The following is a 24743-nucleotide window of genomic DNA, read 5'->3' on the forward strand; positions in this document are numbered from 1 at the left end:
CAACATAGGAAATGGAGCTTTAGTGTGGCGGCACCTACCCTGTGGAACTCCCTACCCTTAAAAATTAGACAGGCGCCATCTATGTTATCTTTTTGACGCCTATTGAAGACCTTCCTCTTTCAACAAGCCTTTTAAATTGAGACCTTTTCCCAGTCTGCTTCTGTGTTGGAATTGCTTTTTAATATGTTTTTAAACCTTTAAAAAAAAAAAAAAACACAATGTTTTTAAACCTTTTTTTAAGATCTCTTCAAAGCTTTTGAAAAAAATGTTTTAAAACTTGTTTTGTTTTAATGTATTTTAAAGTCTGTTTTTATGATGTTTTAAAGTGTTTTTAGTGCTTTTGTTTGCCACTCTGGGTTCCTGCTTGGAGGAAGGGCAGGATATAAATAAATAAATAAATAAATAATAAACAAACAACCTTCCAAGGGCCATAAGCCAGAGGAGGGCAAGGCCAGAGCCAAAGTGGGCACAGCAACCCGTGTAAAAATTATCTTAGTCCAATGGCTAGTTTCTACACACACACACACCCCTCCATATCCTCTATCCAGACAATTATCAGAGTTGAAGGATACATTCCCGCCAGACAGGAAAAACACTGGGGGTACAAAGAGGGATGTGGTCTGGGAGAGTTCCAAGGGACAGAGAGAGAGGCCTAGGGGCCTACAGCTCCCTACTCCTGGTATAGGGAAAGGCGCTTTCTCAGGTATTCAAGTCCACAGTCTAACAGAATGTGTGTGGAGACAATTTATAATGCAAAACAAAATTTCACTAATCAGTTATTTTGCAAGAAAATGGAGCACAGAGGGGACCGAATCCATTTTCCTAGCCCCCACAATTTGATTTTGGTTCAAGGAAAGGGCTGTAGGTCAGTGGCAGAGCACATGCTTTACACACAAAAGGTCCCGGATTCTCCAGGGAAAGTTGGAAGTTAAATGCTGGAGATCCACCATTGGTCAGTGTCAACAACAGTGGATGTGCTAAATCGGTGTCTTGCCTCGGTAATGGACTGGATGAGACTGAATAAACTGAAGCTTATCAAGACAATACTGAGGCACCATTATTGGTGGTTCTCTAGACTGGATAGATGTGTTATGGCCTGCTCTGGATGGGGTCAACACTGCCTCTGACCGAGTCCCCGGATCTATTACTGTTGCTTGAGGCTCAAATGGCCTTGGGGGCACCAAGTGCCTTCCACCAGCTTTGACTGGTAGCCCAGCTGCGCCCATATCTGCGCCCTAACTTCTGTTGTCTATGCTCTGGCAACCTCAAGGTTAGACAACTGCAATGCGATATACATGGGGTTGCCTTTGAAGACAATTTGGAAACTCCTACTAGTGCAGAACTCAGCAACCAGATTGCTGATCAGGGTAGGTCACTCCACACATATAACACCAATTCTGTCATGGCTGAACTGGCTCCTGATTAGTTTCCAGACTGATTTCAAAGTGCTGACTTTGATCTATAAAGCCTTATGCAGCTCAGGACGTCAAGATATCAAGCACACCTCTCCCCGTATGAACCGACCTGGACCCTGCTATCATCATCTGAGGTGCTTCTTCATGTGACCCCTTCACGGGAGGCTCAGAGGATGGCAACATGAGAATGACCCTTTTTAGTGGAATACTCTCTCCAGGGAGGCAAGGCTAGCACCTTCTCTATCCATCTTTAGGAACCAGGCGAAGACCTTCATTTTCACTCAGGCCTTTGGTATGTGTCTTAGTCCGTTTTATTTGGGTTTTAAATTTTGTATATTGTATGTTTTTAAAATGTGTTGTAAGTTGCCTAGAGACCACTGGATATGAGGCGACTAACAAATTAAATAATAAAAACAACTTGACAGACCAGTGGTCTTACTCAATATAAGACAGTTTCATATGAAATGTGTAAATCAATATATAACTAAGAATACAAATAGGAGGATCATGTGACCTCAAAACTTGTTCCCTTAATGCCACACAGTGGTTTTTAACATTAAGGAATATGCTGTTATTAGGCTTTATCAACAATATTTAAAATGCTTGGAGCAGCTACAAAGCACAATGTTTGCTGTGCTTGTTGAAAAACTTTGACTAAAACCCATCGGAAACAGCAGTACGTTACAATGCATCAACCTTTCCTAGGTAACTGTATGGAGAAAAATAATGTGTATGTATGTTTATATTATACAAACATACAGAGCACATAGGTACATGGGGGCAGCCATCTTTTTCTTTGAATAATTAACCAGGAAGGGGTGGTCCATCATAACGTAGTACTGCTTCCAGTGCCTTTTTAGTAAAAGCCCATCCATTAATCTTAATAGCACTTCCATTAAGCTAGAGAGAACTGCATATTGTGTTTGAAAGTGTGGAATCATTTTATGAAATCTAAGAATACATCATGAGAGCCAGCATGGCTTAGTGGTTAGAGTGTTCGACTACGACCTGGGAGATGAGGGCTCGAATCCCCACACAGCTATGACGCTCACTGGGTGACCTTGGGCTAGTCACTTCCTCTCAGCCTCAGAGGAAGGAAGTGGTAAAACCACCTCTGAATACCATGAAAACAGGGTCACCATAAGTCGGGACTGACTTGAAGGCAGTCCATTTCCATTTTCAATCATGATTGCACAGAAATAAATCCCATTGATCTCAAAAAGCATGCAAAATTATCAACCCATGCTCCCTTCTCCTCCCTCCTATCCCCTCCCCTCCCCCTCTAATCCCCTCCCCCTCCAGTCCCCTCCTTCCTCCTCCCCGTGGTCAGTTTTACCTATCTGTATTGTTTTATTGTTATATTGTATTTTATGATGTATTTTATTATGATGTAATGTATTGTTGTTAAATTGTACGTCGCCTAGAGTGGCCATTGGCCAGATAGGCGACCCACAAATTAAATTATTATTATTATTATTATCTTAAGCATGATTGCATGAGAGTAAATACCATTGAACTCAATAAGCATGCAAATGATCAAACCTGCACTCCCCTGCCCCTTCCTTTGCCACTCTCCCTCCAATTTCCTCCTTCCCCTTCCCCCTCCTTCCACTCCCCTCTCCGCTCCCTTTCTCCTTCCCTCTCCTCTCCCCTCCCCCTGCTCCTCCCCATGGTCAGTTTTACCTATCCTAACCATGATTACGTAGAAGTAAATCCCATTGAACTCAATAAGCATGCAAATGATCAGACCTGGGTTTCCCCTCCTTCCCCTATCCTCTCCCTTCTTCCTCCTTCTCTGCCCACTCCAGCCCTCCCTCCCTCCCCCTGGTCACTTTTACCTATCCTAAGCATGATTGCATGGGAGTAAATCCCACTGTACTTAATAAACATGCAAATGATCAAACCTGTCCTTCTCCTCCCCTTCCCCCCTTCCTGTTCCCATCTCCCTCCTTCCCTCCGCCCTCCCTCCCCTCCCCATCCCCTGTGGTCAGTTTCACCTATCCTAAGCCTGATTGCAGAGGAGTAAATCCCACTGAACTCCATAAACATGCAAATGATCCATCCATTCTCAGCAAGCTTGCACAGGACCCCATTTCTTACCTCCCAGATTAAAAAGCAGAGATTGGACTGTGACTGTAGGTGTTGCGATCACTCAACATATGCTCAGAGGCACATGTTACCAAATTCTTTCAAGCTCCACAGGAAGTGGATTGGACTGTGAAAGACCAACCCAAATGGTGTTTTCACTTTGACAAATTTGTAGGGCAGTACAATATCTCAGAGTGGAGGTCAGGTCTCCTGCTCCCCTGATGCATTCACTATAACTACCCAATTTCCCTGCTTTTTAAAGTTTGATAGAAATATATGTGGGCTATAGGTACGTTCTTAAACTGCAAGGTTTTTTGCCTATTAGTAAATATGATGCTAAATGTTTGGCTGGCCTTGTATGTTACGCAGGCTGACTTGGGGAAGGCCCATTACTGGCTTCTCTGCCTCAGGCAGCAAAATGTCTTGGACCAGCCCCAACAATAATTTACAACAGATCAGACTTCAGGATTTTGTGCTTTGTGTAGGCAGAAGTTTATTATAACTTTTTGAACTTAGCTTGCATGTTCTCCTGTCACACAATTGTGTTAAATTTAAAACAGGACTTCTCGGCAAAAGAAATAGGGCATTATGTTATATAATTGATGACACAAAATCAGGTTAAACACAATACACCAAATAATATTGAGCTGCGATTTTCAAAGTCAATTTAATGAGTGTGGTGAATTAAAATCCCCCAGCTAATTTAGAATTTCTTAATGCAGAAGTTCTAAAGGCTCTGCAAGCTAATGAAATGTAGCAAGAGCTTAGTCTGTGGTACAGCAGCTCCTAAATATTAAAGACAATTCTGTCACATATGCATATGACATTTGTTTTATTTTAGAAAGACACTATAGGTAGTTGGATGTTTTATACCAAAAAAGCTAACATGCACATGCCCATATTTTACTTCAGAAAGATGACTTGTGAATGTTTTCTGCAAAAAACAAAAATCTCAGAACAGAACAGGACAGTACTGTTAAATAGAGAGGTGTAGGTAATTGTTTATGCAAGAATTCAAGGAAATCTTTCTTTGGTTCACACATGTCCTATTTAGGTGTTCACGTTACATATGATTAGCACTGCATGAGGCAAGAGTGCAACATCATGGACATTCACTCTTCCCCCAATGTTGCACCCTGTGCCAGCCCCTTCCTAGCACTATCCACATGCTTGGGAGGATGACTACAGCAAGGCAGCATCACCAAAAGCAAGTAGGATGTCCCTGTGAGCTGGAACCCTGGGTAGTCAGGGTTCCCACTCATGAGGACAGCCTATATGCATTGGCAGGCTGTTCCGCTGCAGAATAGGGTGGAATCCAATGTTGTGTGAATAGACTTTCATTTGTGCAATGGGACTTCACCTTCCTCTCCTCCCTGTACAGTCACCTGTGCCCCCCAATCTGTTCAAGGGTCCCTGAACCTGCTAAAGCAGATTTTGAAGGTTTTCAGGGAGCTGCTCAGGGAGAAGGAAAAGGTGAAGTACTGTTGTGCTCATGGTACTCAGTTCCACTCATACATGGACAGTGTTGGATACAACCTGGTGTCCCACACATGTGGGTAGCATTGGAGAGGGGCATTCATGAGGCACATTGGTGGGGGTAAGGTGAGTGAAAACAGCCCTCTCCTCCTGCCTCATTACTGAACAGCCAAATAGGGCTACTTTAACTGTGGAATGCACTGTATATCAAATGTATACCAAATAAGACCACCACATGCAGGATTCTTTCTGTTTTTCTCTGTGGAAACTGATTCCAGGGATCAAACTATTTGCACATTACCCCACCATGAGGATCTGGGGATCTGCCCCCAATACACACACACATACACACCTCTGCAGATTATTTTTTGTAGTACTGTGGCGGTGCAAAAAGCAGGTGCACAAGAATGTATTAATGGAGAATTTTTATATATCCACACATACAGACATAGATATTATAAAGTATATGTTTTAGAATCACAAGGAGCTAAGCAGAAGCCCACAGGCTTTTTCAAGACCCCAACCCTAAAAATCCTTGCATTAAAATAAGACCTGTGAGAAGGCCTAGAAAAAGCAGGCAATGATCAAGTCCACCTTACTGTGAACTCGATTGACAATTATTAATGACTGTATTGTTTAAACCCAAATGAGCATATAACCTGTGAAAGCTTTGTTTGATATGTTATACTGCTTGATCCTGGGAAATAGTTGGAAATCACTTATATTTGATTCTTGGGTACAGCAATAGACCTGATTACTGGAGAAAGTAACCTCTAAATTAGATTACTGCAATGCACTCTACGTGGGGCTGCCTCTGAAGATGGTTCGGAAACTGCAGCTTGTGCAAAATGCAGTGGCCAGATTGGTAACAGGGACCAGACGGTCCGAACATATAAAACCAATTCAGGCCCGCTTGCATTGGCTGCCTTTATGTTTCCGAGCTCGATTCAAGGTGCTGGTTTTGACCTATAAAGCCTTACACAGCTTGGGACCACAATACCTGATGGAACGCCTCTCCCGATGCAAACCCACCTGTACACTACGGTCAAGATCAAAGGCCCTCTTCTGGGTGCCTACTCCGATGGAAGCTCGGAGAATGGCAACAAGGGAGAGGGACTTCTCAGTGGTGGCCCCCAAATTATGGAATGATCTTGCTGACGAGGTGCGCCTGGCGTCAACACTGTTATCTTTTCGGCACCAGGTCAAGACTTTCCTCTTCTCCCAGGCATTTTAGCATGTGTTCTATATTGTTTTAAATTGTTTTTAAAAGATGTATTTTAAATTGTATTTGTTTTTAGTTATTGTAAACCGCCCAGAGAGCTTTGGCTATGGGGCGGTATACAAGTTTAATAAAATAAATAAATAAATAAATAAATAAATAAAGTTTATAACCTTAGCAGAGCAGGAATGACATGAAACTTCAAGCTTTAATATTGAATTTTAAAATAACTCAGTGTGTTTTCTCACTTTTGATAAATAGAATACAACTTGGTAAGTGGCTTGTTGTTGTTATGTGCCTCCAAGTCGACTACAACTTATGGCGACCCTATGAACCAGCGACCTCCAAGAGCATCTGTCATGAACCACCCTGTTCAGATCTTGTAAGTTCAGGTCTGTGGCTTCCTTTATGGAATCAATCCATCTCGTTTGGCCTTCCTTTTCTAATGAATCATGTCTTATCATGATGTGTCCACAGTATGATAACCTCAGTTTCATCATTGTAACTTCTAGTGATAGTTCTGGTTTAATTTGTTCTAACACCCAATTATTTGTCTTTTTCGCAGTCCATGGTATGCACAAAGCTCTCCTCCAACACCACATTTCAAATAAGTTGCTTTTCCCCTTATCTGCCTTTATCACTGTCCAACTTTCACATCCATACATAGAGATCGGGAATACCATGGAATGGTCTGAATGATCCCGACTTTAGTGTTCAGTGATACATCTTTGTATTTGAGGACCTTTTCTAGTTCTCTCACAGCTGCCCTCACCAGTCCTAGCCTTCTTCTGATTTCTTGACTATTGTCTCCATTTTGGTTAATGACGGTGACAAGGTATTGATATTCCTTGACAAGTTCAACGTCCTCATTGTCAACTGTAAAGTTACATAAATCTTCTGTTGACATCACTTTAGTCTTTTTGACGTTGAGCTGTGAAAGCATTCGTTTCAAATCATTACTGGTTTCTGCTAGTAGTATGGTATCGTCTACATATCTTAAATTATTGATATTTCTCCCTCCAATTTTCACCTTGGTCCAATCCTACTTTCCGTATGATATGTTCTGCATATAGATTAAATAAATGGGGTGATAAAATACACTCCTGTCTCACACCCTTTCCAATTGGGAACCAATCAGTTTCTCCATATTCTGTCCTTACAGTAGCCTCTTGTCCAGAGTATACATTGCACATTAGGACAATCAGATGCTGTGGCACCCCCATTTCTTTTAAAGCATTCCATAGTTTTTCATGATCTACACAGTCAAAGGCTTTGCTGTAATCTATAAAGCACAGGGTGATTTCCTTCTGAAATTCCTTGGTCCGTTCCATTATCCAATGTATGTTTGCCATACGATATCTGGTGCCTCTTCCCTTTCTAAATCCAGCTTGGACATCTGGCATTTCTCGCTCCATATATGGTAAGAGCCTTTGTTGTAGAATCTTGAGCATTACTTTACTTGCATGGGATATTAAGGCAATAGTTCGATAATTACTGCATTCCCTGGGATCCCTTTTGTTTGGAATTGGGATGTATATGGAAAGCTTCCAGTCTGTGGGCCATTGTTTAGTTTTCAATATTTCTTGACAGATTTTTGTCAAAATTTGGACAGATTCACTCTCAGTAGCTTGTAGCAACTCTATTGGTATGCCATCTATCCCTGGTGACTTGTTTCTTCCAAGTATTTGAAGAGCAGCTTTCACCTCGCATTCTAAAATTTCTGGTTCTTCATCATATGGTTCCTCCATGAATGAATTTGTCATCCTTACATCTCTTTTATAGAGTTCTTCATTGTATCGCTTCCATCTTCCTTTTATTTCATCTCAGTCAGTCAGTGTGTTCCCCTGTTGATTATTCAACATCCCTACTCTTGGTTTATATTTCCCTTTCATTTCTCTAATCTTTTGGAACAGGGCTCTTGTTCTACCCTTTTTGTTGTCCTCTTCTATTTCTATACAGTAACTATTGTATTTATTTTGAAGTGGTTTGCTTTTTCCATTCCTCTGAGGCTGAGAGACAGTGGCTGGTTCAGATTTACCCAGTATCTTGTTTTAAATGTATGGTCTCCGGGCACAGTACAGCACCTTAATCAAAACCCTTCCTCTGTAAAAAAATACTTCAGTTAGGAATGGGATTTCTAAGGAAGTATAAGAAATAAGAAACCCTATTAAAACTGTGATGATAAGAAATAAGAAACCCTATTAAAACTGTGATGCTCATGAACTTCCAGTCACCCTCAGTTGAGCAAGCCAAACCCAACCTGGCATCATTAAGGAACATGTTAGCCTGGCCGATCAAGAACAATGGATGTACTGGGTTTGCTTAATGGCACATTCACAATAGTAACTGGTTTCAACTGGCCCCAAAAACCATCAATAAGACGAGACAGCAGAACAATGGTGATATTAATAAGATGGACAGAATATTGGAATAAGAAGTAGAATTACCTAATGCTTTCTGATTGGTTTGGAAAGATTGCAGAGTTGAGGAACTGTTATGTTATGTGGGAAGGAACTTGTGGGATTGGTGAACTAATGTCATATGCTGTATCAGTACTGTATAAAATAGCTTTCACGCAGTGCCTCATTGCAGTCTCTCCTGGATGTCTCTGGGAGGCTGACCCTGCATATGCTTGTAAAGAATAAAGGCCTACCTTTTTGCTTCAAGCCTGTGTCTTCAAATTACTTCAAGGACCCCAGTAAAAGATCCCATAGAATAAAATTCTCAGTATCACGTATCATTCCTAACTGTGGAAGATATCTGGATTATGGCCCATATGGAACAGTACTTTCCCCCCTTCTTTTTATTATTTATTTATTTATGATTTGATTTATATCCTGCCCTTCCTCCCAGCAGGAGCCCAGGGCAGCAAACAAAAGCACTAAAAACACTTTAAAACACTTTTAAAGTAATTTCTGCCCTGATCTTCAGACTAGGAGAGTCTCAGAGCAGTTAAAGCGGAGTTAAACACATAATAAAACAAAGTTAAAACCGTAGTCCATAAAACAATCAGAGCAGCTTTTAAAATATGCTAGTGGCAGCTAGGTTAAAAAACAATACAACACTAAAATATTGAAAATACCTAGGAAAATAAAAAAAATCCACTTGGTTCTGAAAAGACATTAAACTTGGCACCAAGAAAGTCTCTCCAGAGTTCCAAAGTTGAGATGCCACAACTGAAAAGGCCCTAGTTCCAGGTCAACATCTACCTCATCACTGATGGCAGATGGACCCAAAGGAGGGCCTTCCATAAAGATTTCAGTGTCCTTGCAGGAGAATATGCTCCTTGCCATCTGCTGATTTAAATGTAAAACTCTGCACTCTGAATCATGCCTGGAAGTGGACTGGAGTCAATATTATTTAAGACTGCCATGGTATGTTCCATAAATCTATGGTATGTTCCTGGTCAGTACTCTAACCACTGTTTTGTACCATCTGAAGCTTCTGAGTGGTCTTCAAAAGCAGTCCCATCTACAATGCATTGCAGTCATTCATAACATGAATTGTTTACAACTGTCATATCATTTATCTTCACGAAAAACCTTGTAAACTAAGTGAGTTAAAGAGGTAGAACTAATTCACATCCAGCTAAATCCAAAGAAATTAAGGTTCTATTGAAATTAGTAGAACCTAAGATTAGTCACAACTGACTTGTCCTAGCAATTTCAGTGGGAGCTAAGTATGACTTTTTCCAGATTTGGACGAATATATATTTTTAGCACAATGTATGTACATTATTGGATGAAAGGTAAGTACTGAACGTCCAGTAGACTCTTGTTCTTTATTTCATCATACAGTAAGATCACAACTGATTGATTGGCTTCCGAAAATGGCCTGACTGGTGGCATGGCAACATGATGGCAGTTTGCAGTGAAGCCAACAGCCTTCCCAGGAGTTCAGCAGTAACTCAGTAATGCAAGCTTCATGATGTTAAAGCAGTTTAGAAAGATGTTTGTTACATCCATACACAATACAATGTCAACTGCACCTTACAGTCCCAGATTCAGTCTTCTTTTTTAAAAAAATGTTTTAATATCTAAGGGAGGTATTCAAGTAACTCATCCCACAGAAGCAAGGATTTCCCCCCTCTCCTCCCTTGTGTGCATGCTCTGCCCTCCGCAAATCTGCTTTGGAGGGTTGGGAGAATCCCTAGAATAGATTTAGGGGGTGCATGGCATGAGAAGTGGGGAACGTCCTGTTGCACAAATGGAAATCCTTCCACTGATGGGATGCTTACTTACCACTATGTTGGATGAAACTCTAAATTTTTAACATATTTGAAGCATCAGTGCCATATGAAGCACATTGTCTTCTTTACCAATATGTAAAAACGTTTCTTTTTGAATTTGCCACAAATTTTAGAAATGCAGATTCTCATTGTGGTCATTGTTAATTTCTTAAGTATGTAGGCAATCCCAGTAAGTAAATCTGTCTGTGTGTCATGTAGCAGACTGAGTCATTAACTTTTGTACTGTGTGTTCATCAAGGGGCAACAAAGATGGACATTTCTGAAGAGAAGACACTAGGACCCTTCACATATTAATTTTGTGAAAGGGCTCCATGTGATTAACAGAATAGCTGGTCTATGTTGCTTGCCCTCCCCCAAGATTTGTACAGCTCCCTAGCTCCGTCTTTGATGTCAACATATTAAAAGGGGAAGTCTAACTCATAGGCCTACTTAGGAGAACCTCTAACCCATGGACCTAATTAGGTACATCAGACCTCCCTGTTTAGCCCATGAAGCTGTTTTGGCCAAGCCATGCCCACTTACTCTACATCTGATGCCATAAATTATGTCAGGTATAGGGCAGATAAAGATGCTTCTGGTCCAAAGGGACTTGCACAGTGCTATGCAAGCTGCAACAATCAGCTGATCACACATGGAGCTATGCAAGTCCTAATGATCAGCTGATCATCAACACAAACAAAAACAGATCACCTGACATCATTGTGATGGACAGGTGAGCAGTCCCATCCACATGTCAACTTAAGTGAATCCAGTTCCCTTTCCTTGTCTACATGTTTAAGCCTTTACATGCATAGACTTTCCCTTCTCAGACAGAAAGCTATGTAACCACTGCCCCTATAATTGTGTGAAGCCTCTTTACAAGATTAACATATGAAGGGCCTTCTCTGAGATTACCTTTCCTCTTAATTTTTGTACAATGAAATGGTTTAGCAAATGCACCAACATATGGTAAGACCACTATCCTGGAAAACAGTATTTAGGTTGCAATCCTATCCTCATTTACCTCAGAGTAAGCCCCACTGAACTCAATGGGAAAATCAGACATGCATAGACTTTAAAAAAAAAACAAATATGAATGAGTTATGTGAATAAAAGAGTTCACTGATTTGATTAAAAAAACCCTTATGACTTCCATAGGGTAGTATTCAATGCTAGTCCTACCCAGAGTAGGCCCATTTAAGTTAATAGACATGACTAATTTGGGTTCATTTATTTATTTATTTATTTATTTTGTTCAATTTTTATACCGCCCAAAGCCAGAGGCTCTCTGGGCGGTGTACAATAAATACAATACAATACAATACAATACATTTAAAATGACAATAACAACACTGAGCGTATATTTTAAACAGTTAACCATCACATAACCCTCGTTTTTCACGACTTGTGAGAAATTGACTTTTCAGTGTGGTAGCACCTACTCTCTGGAACTCTCTGCTTATTGATATTAGGCAGGCACCTTCATTTTACTGGGCTGCATGTGACATTAGTCCTGCTCAGAGTAGACCCATTGAAAATAATGGGCATGACTAAATTAAGTCTATTCATCTTAATGGGTCTACTCTGAGCAGAACTTCATTGAATACAACACACTGTTTTTGAACCCTGCTAAAAACCCACCAGCCGACCCAGACAAGTGATTTTATTATGCATATTTCCTTTTAAAACTCTCTTGGTTTGATTTATATTCTGATCATTTTATTGCCTGCTGTTTCCAAAGTCTGTTTTTATTGCGTGCGTTTTAATAATTATTGTATACTGTTATGCAAGCCCACTTTGAGATTTTTTTTCTTTTTCTTTTTTGATGAAGGGGTACATAAATGTAGCTCAAGAAAACCGCCTCCGTCTGCAAAAGGGCGTACAGACCTGGTAGACGTAAACACAGTTCGGGCCCCCTTCAGGGAATGCGCAAGGCGTCTGAGGAACCACCCCAAAAAGCGGGGAGGGACCTGGAGAACGAGAAGACGCACCCCGCCCCTTACAACAGCTCACCTCTCTTCTTTTTGTTTCAGTGGGTCTACTTTGAGTACGACTTAACTGAATACAACCCACAGCTTTTACTTGTTTTAAAATGCAGTTATGGCTTCATTCCATACATCACTACCTGTCGCTATATTCAGCACTCTGTTAAGCATAACCGTTACTACATTACTTGCCAGGCTTTCCAGCACACTAGAGTATACAAACCTCTGCAATTTCAAAGAGCGCTGCTGCCTTAGCTCCAGACAAAAATATAAATTTTAGAACTATTTCTATTGATCTATATTTCTATAGAAGTTGATTTCTTAGGTAAATACAGTTTCCCATTAAATGGTAGTATTTAAAGTATAAGAGTAAAAAAAAAAGTAAGTGCCCTTATAATGCTTCAGTTTTTTCCCAGAATGAGAAAATATTTTACTGTATGAAACTGAAAATAAGACATGATAATCTATGGCCAGACAATATTAACATTCTCAGTGTTTTCTACATGGTGATGCCCTGTTTTGTAAGATTAGATTGCCCAAGTGCAACAATAAAGGCCTGGTTGCACACAGTGCTAAGCCATGGTTTAAACCACAGGTTAACCACTAGATGTCCTTCAGACAATCAAACTATGGCTTGTTTCCTCCAAGTTTGTTTTGTTTTCCAGCTGCTCTTATGCCTTTGTATTTTGGTGAGAGTCTGGAGTGGAATGATCAACACACAATGGTTAAGGAAGGATGTTGGATTTCCATGTAATGCCAAGCCATAGTAAGAAGCCAAGGCTTGTAAGTCAACAACATAAAAACATAAGAAGAGCCTGCAGGATTAGGCCAATCTAGTTCCACATCTTGTTCTCACAGTAGCCAACCATATGTCTAGAGAAAGCCCACAACATGGCTTCCCGTTGTGGTTTGTTGGCAGTAAACAGAACATAGGTAAGCAGCTGATAAACCATAGTTTAGCATTATGTGTGAACCAGAGGCCCTTCTAGAACCCCATGCCATCTAGAACTCCCACAAATCAGTTTAATCTAAGCAAAATATCACAATACCTTACTTTTTACTCCACTTTCCATTTCTGTATCACAGTATTATGATATTTTAAACATGTATGCTGTTTGCTTTTTACTTCTTTCTGCACTTCTGCACAGAGACCGGAACCCCCACTTTCTGCAGTAATCCTGTGCCACCTTGGGTTTCTTTGGGAAGAAGGGCAGGATAAAAATTGAAATCATAATATTAAAAATGCCTCCTCCTGTACCAATTTTCTCTGCTATTGCCCTCTGCCAATGGCTTCCCTAGACAGCAGCTTGGATGTAGTTGGATATCTCTCAATTAAGAGAAGGCTGACAATCAAACTACATTAATATATCAAAAGTAAAAAAAAGAAAAAAGTATTAGGTAAATACCCTGAAATCCCTCTTTTGAAAGGGGGGAGGGCATTCTCCTATAATACAGTAAAGAAGGAACAAAACCACACAAGCAAGACATTTATATACGTTTGGAAATATCAAGTGGAGCAACCTGTATTCTTCTCACCACTGCCTTTTTTCAGATGGGAATTGCTGAGGGAAGATAGCAATGTGTGGAGGGAAAGGCAGTTATTATTGTAGTGCCAATTTTAAGCGACATTTATTTTCTTTGATTGCCTAAGTGCAGTGTCTTTCCTCGGACTCAGCCTATAACAAAGCTGAAGGGGTGGATCGCGGAAGCTCTATTTAAACCTGTGCATCCTATCTTGTCCTGTCCTGACCAGCTTTCTTTGGCTGCTGCACCTTGTTGCATCCACCTTTTCTCCAGGGCTAGGGTCCTGAGAAAAACCTGTTATCTAAACCTGATATTTGCATGGTAGAAACTACTGTATTATCAACAATGCAAACACAATGCCTGCTGCAATCCCATTATCAGACTCAGGCAGGTGAGGAATTTGGGGGAGGGAAATGTACTGAGGCATTACTGGGTAAGGGAGCCCATCAGGAATCTTGCAGGACTCTGGTCTGCGAGAAACTGCCGGGTGCCCTCTGTGGCTTGTCATGTGCATTGGGGTGAACGTGTGTACAGCGGGGCCAGGATGCGCATGGCAATCCGCTCCCAAGGTTCACTTAGCAAGAAGGGAGTCTTAGCCCATATTCTTGCATGAGAACCCACAAATATCAGCTGTGATACATGCCCAGGAGTCTGGGGGGATTCCATCCTCACAAGAATAGTGTAACTCCTCACCTGCCTTTGTGTTATAAGATGTTTATTGATTATGATTGGCTATGTTTGAATTCTGATTTGAAATATGTTATATTTTATAAATATAACACTTAAACCAATGCTATGTCTCGCGAGTCTTCTTTACGGGTGTGGGGGCAAACTACTGTATTATCAACAATGCAAACACAATGCCTGCTGCAATCCCATTATGAGAGAGACAGACAGACAGACAGACAGACAGACAGACAGACCCCAGCAGATTCTTTTTACATTTTTAAAAACATGCAAGTTAAATGCAAAGGCACATTTAATGTCACATCTCACCTATTTGGTCCTTTCACCTGTGTAGAGTTTCAGTTCCATAGTTTTACAAGTTTTACTTTAATTGGTAAATAAAGGTATTTGGGGTCAACTTTATTCATGCCTTAGTGACTTGCATGATCTCTTTCGGCTATTTAGCTTTATCTGGTTGATTTCATGTGTTGCGTTTGCCTGCCCTCCAGCTCTTCTCCTCTTCTTTTCTCAGAATTTGCTTCTTTTTCTTAGTCTTGTTTACTGTGCCTCTATTTTCATAGTAATTGCTCTTGAAAATCTTCTATAAACACATTTCAAAATATTCAAGATGAATAGCTGTTGTCAAAAAAATTTTTTACTTGTCATAAATGACATCTTATTTCTTGCCAGGCATACCAGATGTCATGACCAAAATGGCAGATGAACTGTGTACAGCAAATACACTGCATGGACACACTCCCATCACACACCATGGCCTCATAGGCTGGGGAGTTGAATCTTGAGAGTTAGAGGATAAGTTGGCTATGCATTTTTGACCCACTCTTTATTTGTATACCTTGTATACAATGCCCTTTATTTGTATTGATTGTGTTTGCTTTAACTTGCTTTTAATTGTCAGGGGTTTTTTTTAGGTTTTGTGTATTCTGTTCTTTTAAATGGTTATGTAAGTTGCTTTGGGTCACCTGGTAAAAAAACAACTGAAGAGGTTCCTGTGGAATGCTACCTGTGACAGTCTCTCATTTTGACAGTAATAATAATTACTGAGGAATTATTATTCCTCATATTAAACAAAGAAGGCAATATTGCATAAAACAATGCCACCCTACAGATCTTACCTCCCACAGATTGTGAATATGAATCCTACTGCAACATCTTTTGCAACAGATGAACAGGCTATGAGTCAAAGTTACAGTCCACTTGGTCCTAAATATAAACTTCATCAAATATTTAGACTACTTATATTATTACTAGCAGTAAACACATCCTTTAAAATTCAAGAGCCCAATTAAAAATATTTAAAGGAGAAGCAGGCATTAAATGTTTAAATGCAGCAATACACAAAAGCACTTACAGCAAGATAAATTAGTTCAGGTTATACTTAACTGAAGATTTCTTCTAAGCTTCAAAAAAAATTCAGCAACACTCTGGGGTAGCCTAATCCTGTTGTATACCTAGCCAGAGCAGCGATATGATATTATCCAAGGACAAAACTTCCCAGAAAGATGTAGAACAGGTACAAGAGGTATACAGGGAGGGGCCAAAGTTCAATGGTAGAACACATGTTTTGAATATTCAAGACCCAAGTCCACCCCTGCCATGTCCACATAAAAAACAAATACTAATTTGAAACCTTGGAGAGCAACTGCCAGTCAGTGGAGACAGTACTGAACTAGATGGACCAATGGCCTGGCCTGACTCACTAAAAAGCAAAATCCTATATTCTTATGTCGTTTTGAAATACCAAAAACAGAATACCTACAAATAGATGTATGGCTTATAGCAAGGCTTCTCCAAATTTAAGGTGGGTCTTTGTACTGTGGTGTGCACAGCCACTAGGCCTCCTTCCCAATTCTCCTTTCCTATTATTTATTTCTGAAATTTGTATCCCACACTTCTTCCCAAAGGACCCTAGAGTGGCAAATACCGAAATGTTAAAATGATACACTTTCAAGTAAAATCAAAATATACTGAGAACTTTTAAAAAACAATTAAAAACCATCTACAAACATTTAAAGAATCTAAAAACATTAAAAGCAATCACACTGTATTTCTGCAAGTATTTCTGTTGTGTCAAAATAGAAGTATGGGTTTGTTGCCTTCATCCCATATGCTAATCAAAGTAACCTGCATAGCTAAGTGCATTATCTGACACAGACCAATAACAGTAGATACCAACTAAAGCTGTTATTTGATTGGGTCAGTGGGTGTTTCACTTGTGTTCTTTTTCTTGGAGATCTTGAAGCACATGTCTCTGTTGCTCTGTTTGCTTTTCCCTTGCCTTTTGTATCCTTTACTGGCCTATCCGCAAGATCCTCCGGGTGCCTACTCCAAGGAAAGCTCGGAGGGTGGCAACAAGGGAGAGGGCCTTCTCAGTGGTGGCCCCCATATTATGGAATAATCTCCCTGATGAGGTGCGCCTGGCGCCATCACTGTTATCTTTTCGGCACCAGGTCAAGACTTTCCTCTTCTCCCAGGCATTTTAGCATGTGTTTCTTTTAATTGTTTTAAATTTTTTAAATTGTGTTTTAAATTGTTTTTAAAAGATGTGTTTTAAATTTGTATGTTTGTTTTTAATGTTTTTAGTTACTGTAAACCGCCCAGAGAGCTTCGGCTATGGGGCGGTATACAAATACAATAAATAAATAGATAAATCAGTCTTTTTTCCCTTTTTGTTATAGATGCGTGAAAAAAATTATTCCAAAATATTCCTATTGGCTTGGGTGACCTCTCAAACATTTTTGAGAACCCTTGCCTCAAGCAAAAAAAGGCACAGTCAGTTACTAAGCTAAGCAAGCTGCTCCATGGCACTCCATCCCTGTGTGTGTTTATGTGTCAACAACAAGTGATATGTTGACAAGAGCAAGTGATAATATACAGACCCACACGTAGGCCATAATCAAAGAAAAATTGTGCTTGCTAAAGGCAAATGAGCAAACCTCCACATTTCACGGAATTCTTGAATCCCTAGACATGCAAATTCTTGGAAGTAAGCCCCATGTGACATTTCTGAGCAGAAATGTACATGATTGTGCTGCAACACACTCAAAGATTTCAAGTGGACCTGCACTGGTGAAGCACTGATACAGTGTTGGTGAAGTGAACACTAAGTACCACCACAGGAACATGCACTGACTGTTTTTTTCTAGACAGAGATCCAGTGTGGTGTTAGACCTTTGCCATGCAGAAACATTCTTTTTGTGTGACAATGAACATCTTGCCATCTGCAAATCATCCTTAATGCCTTTCAGAATAATCTGGCTGGGAATGAGTGACCACAACCATGAACAACTTCCTGTCACAGGAACTTTAATCACAGCAGTGTTTATTCAAAGCTACAATGGTTTTGCCACACTTGCCAGGAATAGAATAATGCTTTAGCTGTGGTAGCACTGTTTTGTATTTTAGGCATTGTCACATTCAGGAAAACAATAAAATCAGGCTATACATTATCTGGGCAAGTTACTGGGGTGTGTGTGAAGAAGCCCTCAAAATACCCAACTTTGATTCAGAGATTTTCATGTGCAATACTAGTGAAGTACAGATGCATGTGCAGTAGCAATCAAAAGTCACAGTGCTGCATGCAATCATCCTTGACCAAATATTTAATGTGGGAGATCTTAGTGTTGATGCACCTTCTTCTATATCATCCATCCTATACCTTGTGGTCAATGGGGATCCTTTTTGTTATTCCTTGAGTGGCCTTGGCCCAACATATGGTGATGCATGAGACAGTCTTCTCTTTATGGTCCCCAACTTTGGAATTCCCTTCCTCTGGAAGCCTGGACAATACAGACTCTGATGGGCTTTCGCTGGCAAGTAAAAACAGCTTTACTGTCTTGGGCTTTTGGAGTTAACTATCAGCTACCTGTGGTCATATGGTCTCGTGTTGTTGGCCTGTTAGTTTTATTAATTGGATTGTTTTAACAATTGTTTTTAATTTTTTGCATTATTTGTTTATGCATTGATGTAAACCACTCTGGAATCATGTTGACATGATGAATGGCAGTCAACAAATTTGGAGATATAAATAAATAAATAAATAAATAAATAAATAATGGTGCAGAATCCACTGTTCCAGATAAGAATTTCTGGATTGGAACCATGGACATTTTTTATGTTTTTGTTTTCTAAATCTGCTTTTGTTAATCTTTCTCTCCAGTACTTCACAGTAACTACCATCTAGTTGGTGGTGTGGCTGCAAGTGAGAGCCATTCATGCATCCCCAGGTCCTCCATGCAGTTTTTACCCTACTACAATATCTTGCCAGCAGAAGGAAGAGATTTAGAAGATCCACTTCCGGACTGAGGAGTTTGAACAAGCTCCTTGGAATTGTAGAAATGGTTTAAGTGGGGGGAGGGGTTTCCACCACTGATGGGAGATCATTCTGAAGATTTGCATTCATATGTATAACAATTACTCCTTCGAGAAAAGAGGGAACATTCTGTAAATCTTCAAATAAAGCCTTCTTAAAAATCCATCTTCTTGTAACATTTAGGAGTGGGGCATGAATTTGCCTTTTACAAAGCTTGTTAGACACTATGTCTTTAAAACTTTATGTTAACTATTACTTTTTCCATTCTACTTAGCTATTATTTTTCAACCTTAACAAAACATTTCCAGTAAGCCAGGAAAGAACAGTCTGTTGTGACTACCAGTCTTGCTGAGCTATTTGCAAATATCCATCACTATCAACTCAGTTAAGGCTATGATCTACATATTCCCAGGAGGGAGCTGCTTTTGAGCTGTCAATTTTGCTTTGGAACAACTGCTCTCATGCAACATAAGCATACACATCAACTATGACTGTTAAAATCTAGGTTGGTTAGTGAATATTAGATTTAAATGAGACACTGTAATGTTTAGGTACAACTAAATCTTTTCAAGTGTCACTCCCCCATCCAAACCCAAACCCAGGAGCTATCTATGCAACGTTATATTTTAAAATAACAATTCATGAGAGTTGAATTTTGACTTGCTAATATTCTAAATACACTGATTAAGGAAAAAATATTTCTAGATTTTTAACACTGCATATAGAGACCATAGCTAGACAAGTTCTAGTAAGTATTTAGTCCCATGGAATTTCAGAAGTTATAAGGAACACATTTTCTAGGATTTGAATGCTGCTGCATAAACATTATGATATGTGGTTCACCAGAGAGAACAATAATGTCCTATAAAACAGAAAGCTTCATGTTTTCTCTGTGTAATATTATTTTGATCATTCAGCACACCACAGGAGGCTCCCATAAGGTTTTTTTAAAATATAAATCCATATGTATGTGTTTAAGCCAAAATATACATTTTCCAGAAAAACCATATCTCAAAGTGTCACTTAATTTTACCAATACTACAAAGGCTGTATGATTGAGCTGTAATAAACAACCTGGTATGTTAAGCATAATTCAGCACATGATTTACAGTACGGGCTATAAAAACCTAATGCAATTATGCCATGCATGAAGACTACATTCTTTACATGTTAAATGTCCTAAGAAAATATGCATGCACTTATACATAGCTCTAATATAAGAATGAATAGTATTGCTATTTCTAATGGTCTAATCTACATCAAAACAACAAAATCAGACTTCCAAACTGTGACCCTTCACAGTTTTACCCCAATGTAACTCCACAGAAATCAATGAGACTGCCCTGCAGTCTGGGATCTTAGCTGAAATCTTTTAACTTATTTTAAAATGCCATTATCAAAATGTGCAGTTTTACCAAATTGTTTGCACAGATGAATGACAACTGCACATTAAGCTTATTCTCAGGCAAATTTAATATGGCTGGCTTCCTCCTGAAATATTTAAAATATATACATAGCCATCTCTTGCACTTTAGTTTTAGCAGTGTTAGCAGAAACATGTTGATGCTCAGTTAGCATTACAGAGAGACCTGCAGTACTAAAGCATACTATATTGTTAACAAGGCTGGCCGTTAGCAAAACTGGACAAAGAAACTGTTTTCTGGTAATCGCTCAGAGGATGTTCCTTGCTGCAAAAACAACTGAATGTGCCCTCTCTGAGAGCAGTCAGGGCCAAAGTCTAATTAAGACAAAGGTTTTTAATTAAACCTTGGATATGCTTTAGCAGTCTCCGGTGTGTGCCTGCCCTTGATAGTACCACTTGAGGTGCTCTCCTTCAAGGGACAATGAAGCAAATGTTTTAAGAGGATGGGAGAAGATGCCTTGTGCCTCTGGTTCCTTCTGTTTCTCCAGTGACAATGCTCTTTGCTCTAGTGTCATAATTAAAAAGTCTTCACACAGGAAACTCTGCTTATTTCCAGTATATGCCAACTGGGGTATACCTTAAAGGATTGTCTGAAATGAAGGGGATATGCAGCATAGGGGTAGTCTTTTTTATGGAGAAGAAAACAGGCAAGGTTCTTAATAACAAAGGGCTATTGTCAATGCAGAGCAAACCACATGGATTATGGACCCAATCCATTACTTGCCAAATACAATGAGAACCTTTTGCCAGTTACTGCAGAGGATGGGTTTATATTAAAGGACAAGTGTATGTGTAAGCATTTCTATGTAAACAGTGCAGACTCTCACGTTTCAGGAGCGTGTTCAAAGCCTGACTCCACGCCAAAATACAATAAAAGGAAAGGTTTTATTCAAAATACCATTCACTCCTAGCAGCTTGTAACACCTGGGGAACTATTTTTAACAACAACAACAAAATGAGAAAAGCTCACTCTATGACTTCATAGAATTGGAGAATCTTGAAATTTCCTGATGTAGCAGGAAGGCATTCAGGAAGACACAGCAACGAATACCTGCTGTACTCATTCATTTACTGTCTGAAAATCCAATGACCAGCCTGTAGTTTACATCCAACCCATTCCCCTCGTCCACACCTCTCCTATAAGAAAAATAAAAAAGGTAGATGTCTGCCAGATGCAAGTAGAGAGTGCTCAGCAATCCTCTAATGCTGCTCAATGCACTATTTAACCTTGCTAATTCTCACATACTTTTGAAGATAAGGAAATATGGTAAAAAAAACAAAACCCAAGAGCGCAGAATTGAAACTTGGTCACCCACTTCCCACCCCCATCCAATACATCTGAAAAGTCTTTATACAATCAAGGGGATATTATTTTAGAAGACAGAGAAAGGGGCAGAGGATTCCTGTTGCTAAGGAGACATGTCAAAGCTGACATTCCTACATAAATGGGGGGGGAAGAGAGAGAGAAAAAATAAAGCTCTCCTACAAAGTTTGTTTAGACTCCCTGGTAACAGCACAAAACAGCAATTCTTTAAAAAAAAGATTTATTTTTAATGACACAATTGAAAGCAAACCTCACCAAAAACCAAATGTTACTTGATGGAGTGATAACAAGTACAAAAGAAAAGAAAGGGCTTCTGTTGCAAAGATTCCCAAGAACAGTAACTCACAAAAATGCAATTTTGCAGATTGAGCAAACCACTCAGGTTGGGCGAATGGATGATTTTGAAATAATCTTGCTCATTTCAAGTGGCAATTTTTCAGTTATGGAAAGTACTTATCATTTGTCTTATTCATAAATTGAGACAAAATGCTACAGGAGAAATGCCAATAAAGCTAACAAGATGCATGACAACAGGAGGAAAGGATGAGAGTGGAAGTTCTCATGGGGGAGCAGCAGAGCAGAGTACAGGGATAATAGAATAGAGAAGGCAGCAGAATCCAGGGTAGCAAGAGAGTTGCTTCTGCTACAGATTCAATGAGCTGAAAGCCACAACTTTTTTATATCAGCTGCAGCTTGAGTGCTGTGAACTAGGTATAGGGTAAACATTGATTTGAAGTTGTTGTTTTTTTTAAACAACCAGCCAGATATTCCATAAACCACCTCCACACCTGAACAGGCAGGATTCGGAGACTTTCCTGAACTAAATATGCAATTCAGAAAAAATCAAGGGATCATGAGATGCAAATGCTTTAAAAAAGATAACCCCTATCCTGTTTTCCAGTCCCTGCCGTATCCTGGTTTCCAAGACAGAGGAAAGATGTGCATAATAGGGTGTGTGCATGTGTGTATGTGTGTGTGAGAGAGAGAGAGAGGAGAGAGAGAGAGAGAAACGCTTAACTGCCTGTTTCAAAGATGCATCATTTAAACAAATTGCTTCTCTGCCTACATGGGTCTACAAAGACAGCTGGGCAAATAAGCAGGCAGACATAAAGCCTAACATTAAGCATAAGCAGGAGAAAAAGAGAGAAGACTGGAGTGCAGAATGGCAGACTTGAACCTATGGGGTACTGGGAAAGAAGGGCACAGGTGTATGACAGGTTAATAATTACTAAAGGAAAATATGACATTTAGATTTGGGTACTAAGAAAGAATACTGGAGAGGATCTGAGATGAGATGGGAAGGATGATGGGAGAAAAAAGGGTTCAAATTAGGATGCTGGGAGGAGTGGTTCAAGTCAGGTGGGATAGAAAAGTGGTAAGGAACGAAAGGGCGGGTTGTGCTGGGTCCTGGTGGGCAGGAGGGGATGGGAGGGTAATGGGCACTGTCCCTACATGTGTAACAACCGAGTGCTGGTTCCGGATGACGGGACAAATGGGGTGCGGACTGCAGGGGGATAAAGAACGTGAGGAGGGAGCACAAGTGCCGAGCGTTCTGTGCAGAGGAAAGAGAGTGCAAACAGGGGTAAGGGAGAAGTAATATTGCCGCGGAGGCAAAGGCGGTGAAAGACCGGAGCCTCTTCAGGAGGGGATGCTGACCTCAGAGGGTAGGTAAGGGGTGTGCGGAGGACGCGGTTCTAGGCGTGGGCTGAAGCGGCGGAGAGGTTGGGGCCGAGGATACTATGAAAAGGGATGTTTGGGGGCGCTGCTGCAATAGGTGGGGTCAGAGAGAAGGGACGGGGTCGAGACGCAGGCAGGTAAAAGGTGCCGGGCTTGCGGGGCCGAGCGGGGAAGCTCGTCTGTCTCTCACCGCTGTTCAAGGTAGATATGCAGCGCCAGGTCTCCGGGTTGTTGAGTTTCTCGCAGGACTCCCAGAGGGAGAGGTAGGACTGGTGGTCGGCCGTCACCCAGGCCGGGCTCAGCACGGCTCCTAGATCCAGACACAGCGCCAAGAAGATGCAAACCAGCCCCACCAGTTTGAGCGGGGTCAACACCGAGACGCGCACCTCCTCCATGCCGCTGCCGGCTGAAGCCATGGGCGAGCGGGGCACGACGATCGAGCTGCCTCGGGAAACCAGACGTCCCGAGGGTAGAAGTCCCGCCGGAGCCAGGAGAAGGGGACCCCGCGTCTGAGCCCCCCCCCCCAGTCCCTGCCGATCAGGAGCGGCGGCGGAGAAGGAGAAAGCGGCGGCAGCTCCCTCCAGTCGCCACTTCTCGGATCGCTCAGCCCAGCTCTCCTCAGCACATCACTCCTCCCCTCTTCCCTCCCCCTGTCTGGGGAAGGGGCGGGAGGAGCTGCACAGGGGCTAGCGTCGAGCCGCGCACGTCACTCCCAGGGCTTCCTCCAGGGAAAGAAGGCGGGAAGGCTCCGGCTGCCAGGAGCGACTGCACCGGCGGGAAGCGCCTTCGCCTTTTCCCATCCCACCAGCGGCGGCGCCTTCAGCCCCCTTCTCCACAGGACGAGAGAACTCAGGGGGTGGGGCGGAGTCGCTCGCTGGGCGGCGGCCTTTCTGGCGTCCGGGTATATTTGAAGAGAGATCGCGGGGTGGGGGACGACATGGGAGTGTTTTCAAGCTTTTCGGGAGTTTTCTTGTAGGACTCTGGCCCATGTAAACAAATGACTCTGAGATGGGCTGGGAGAAAAAAAAGTTGTTGGGAACGTAACATGTTCTAGGGATATGCATTTTCTCTCTGTCCTCTCCCTTCTTCAATCGTCTTCTGTTACTCCCTCGCTTAGGGCTCATCCAAACGGAGCGGGATAATCCACGTTTTCCATATCCGGTTCATCATCTGACAGTCCCCACTTTGCCTGTTTGTTCGCTCTTTCCCAGTAAAAAACCCCGCTTTTTTTGCACCCACACACGCAGCCAGAGGACCCGTACTTCTCGCTTTTTCCCAGCTCCGCCCATAACACTCCCCACTATCAGCCAATTGATCTGCAAAAATATGAGGTATGCTCCTCTCCCCCTTTGCAACAAAGCACAACAAGGTGCATGCGCTTGAAC

The 24743-nt window shown here is 41.2% G+C and overlaps 1 protein-coding gene across 1 annotated transcript in view; it reads right to left on the bottom strand.

Moving 5' to 3' along the window:
* TMEM47 (transmembrane protein 47) overlaps positions 1 to 24107 on the bottom strand; it is a 46029-nt gene extending 21922 nt beyond the window's left edge. The window contains exon 1 of the mRNA XM_061627394.1: positions 23549 to 24107. Coding sequence (XP_061483378.1) covers positions 23549 to 23774 — 226 coding nt within the window. The 5' untranslated portion in view covers positions 23775 to 24107. The remainder of the gene's footprint in view (positions 1 to 23548) is intronic.
* Between the last annotated feature and the right edge of the window lie 636 nt (positions 24108 to 24743).

The sequence above is a fragment of the Rhineura floridana genome, chromosome 5 (assembly GCF_030035675.1).
Source record: "Rhineura floridana isolate rRhiFlo1 chromosome 5, rRhiFlo1.hap2, whole genome shotgun sequence".
Classification (NCBI taxonomy): domain Eukaryota; kingdom Metazoa; phylum Chordata; class Lepidosauria; order Squamata; family Rhineuridae; genus Rhineura; species Rhineura floridana.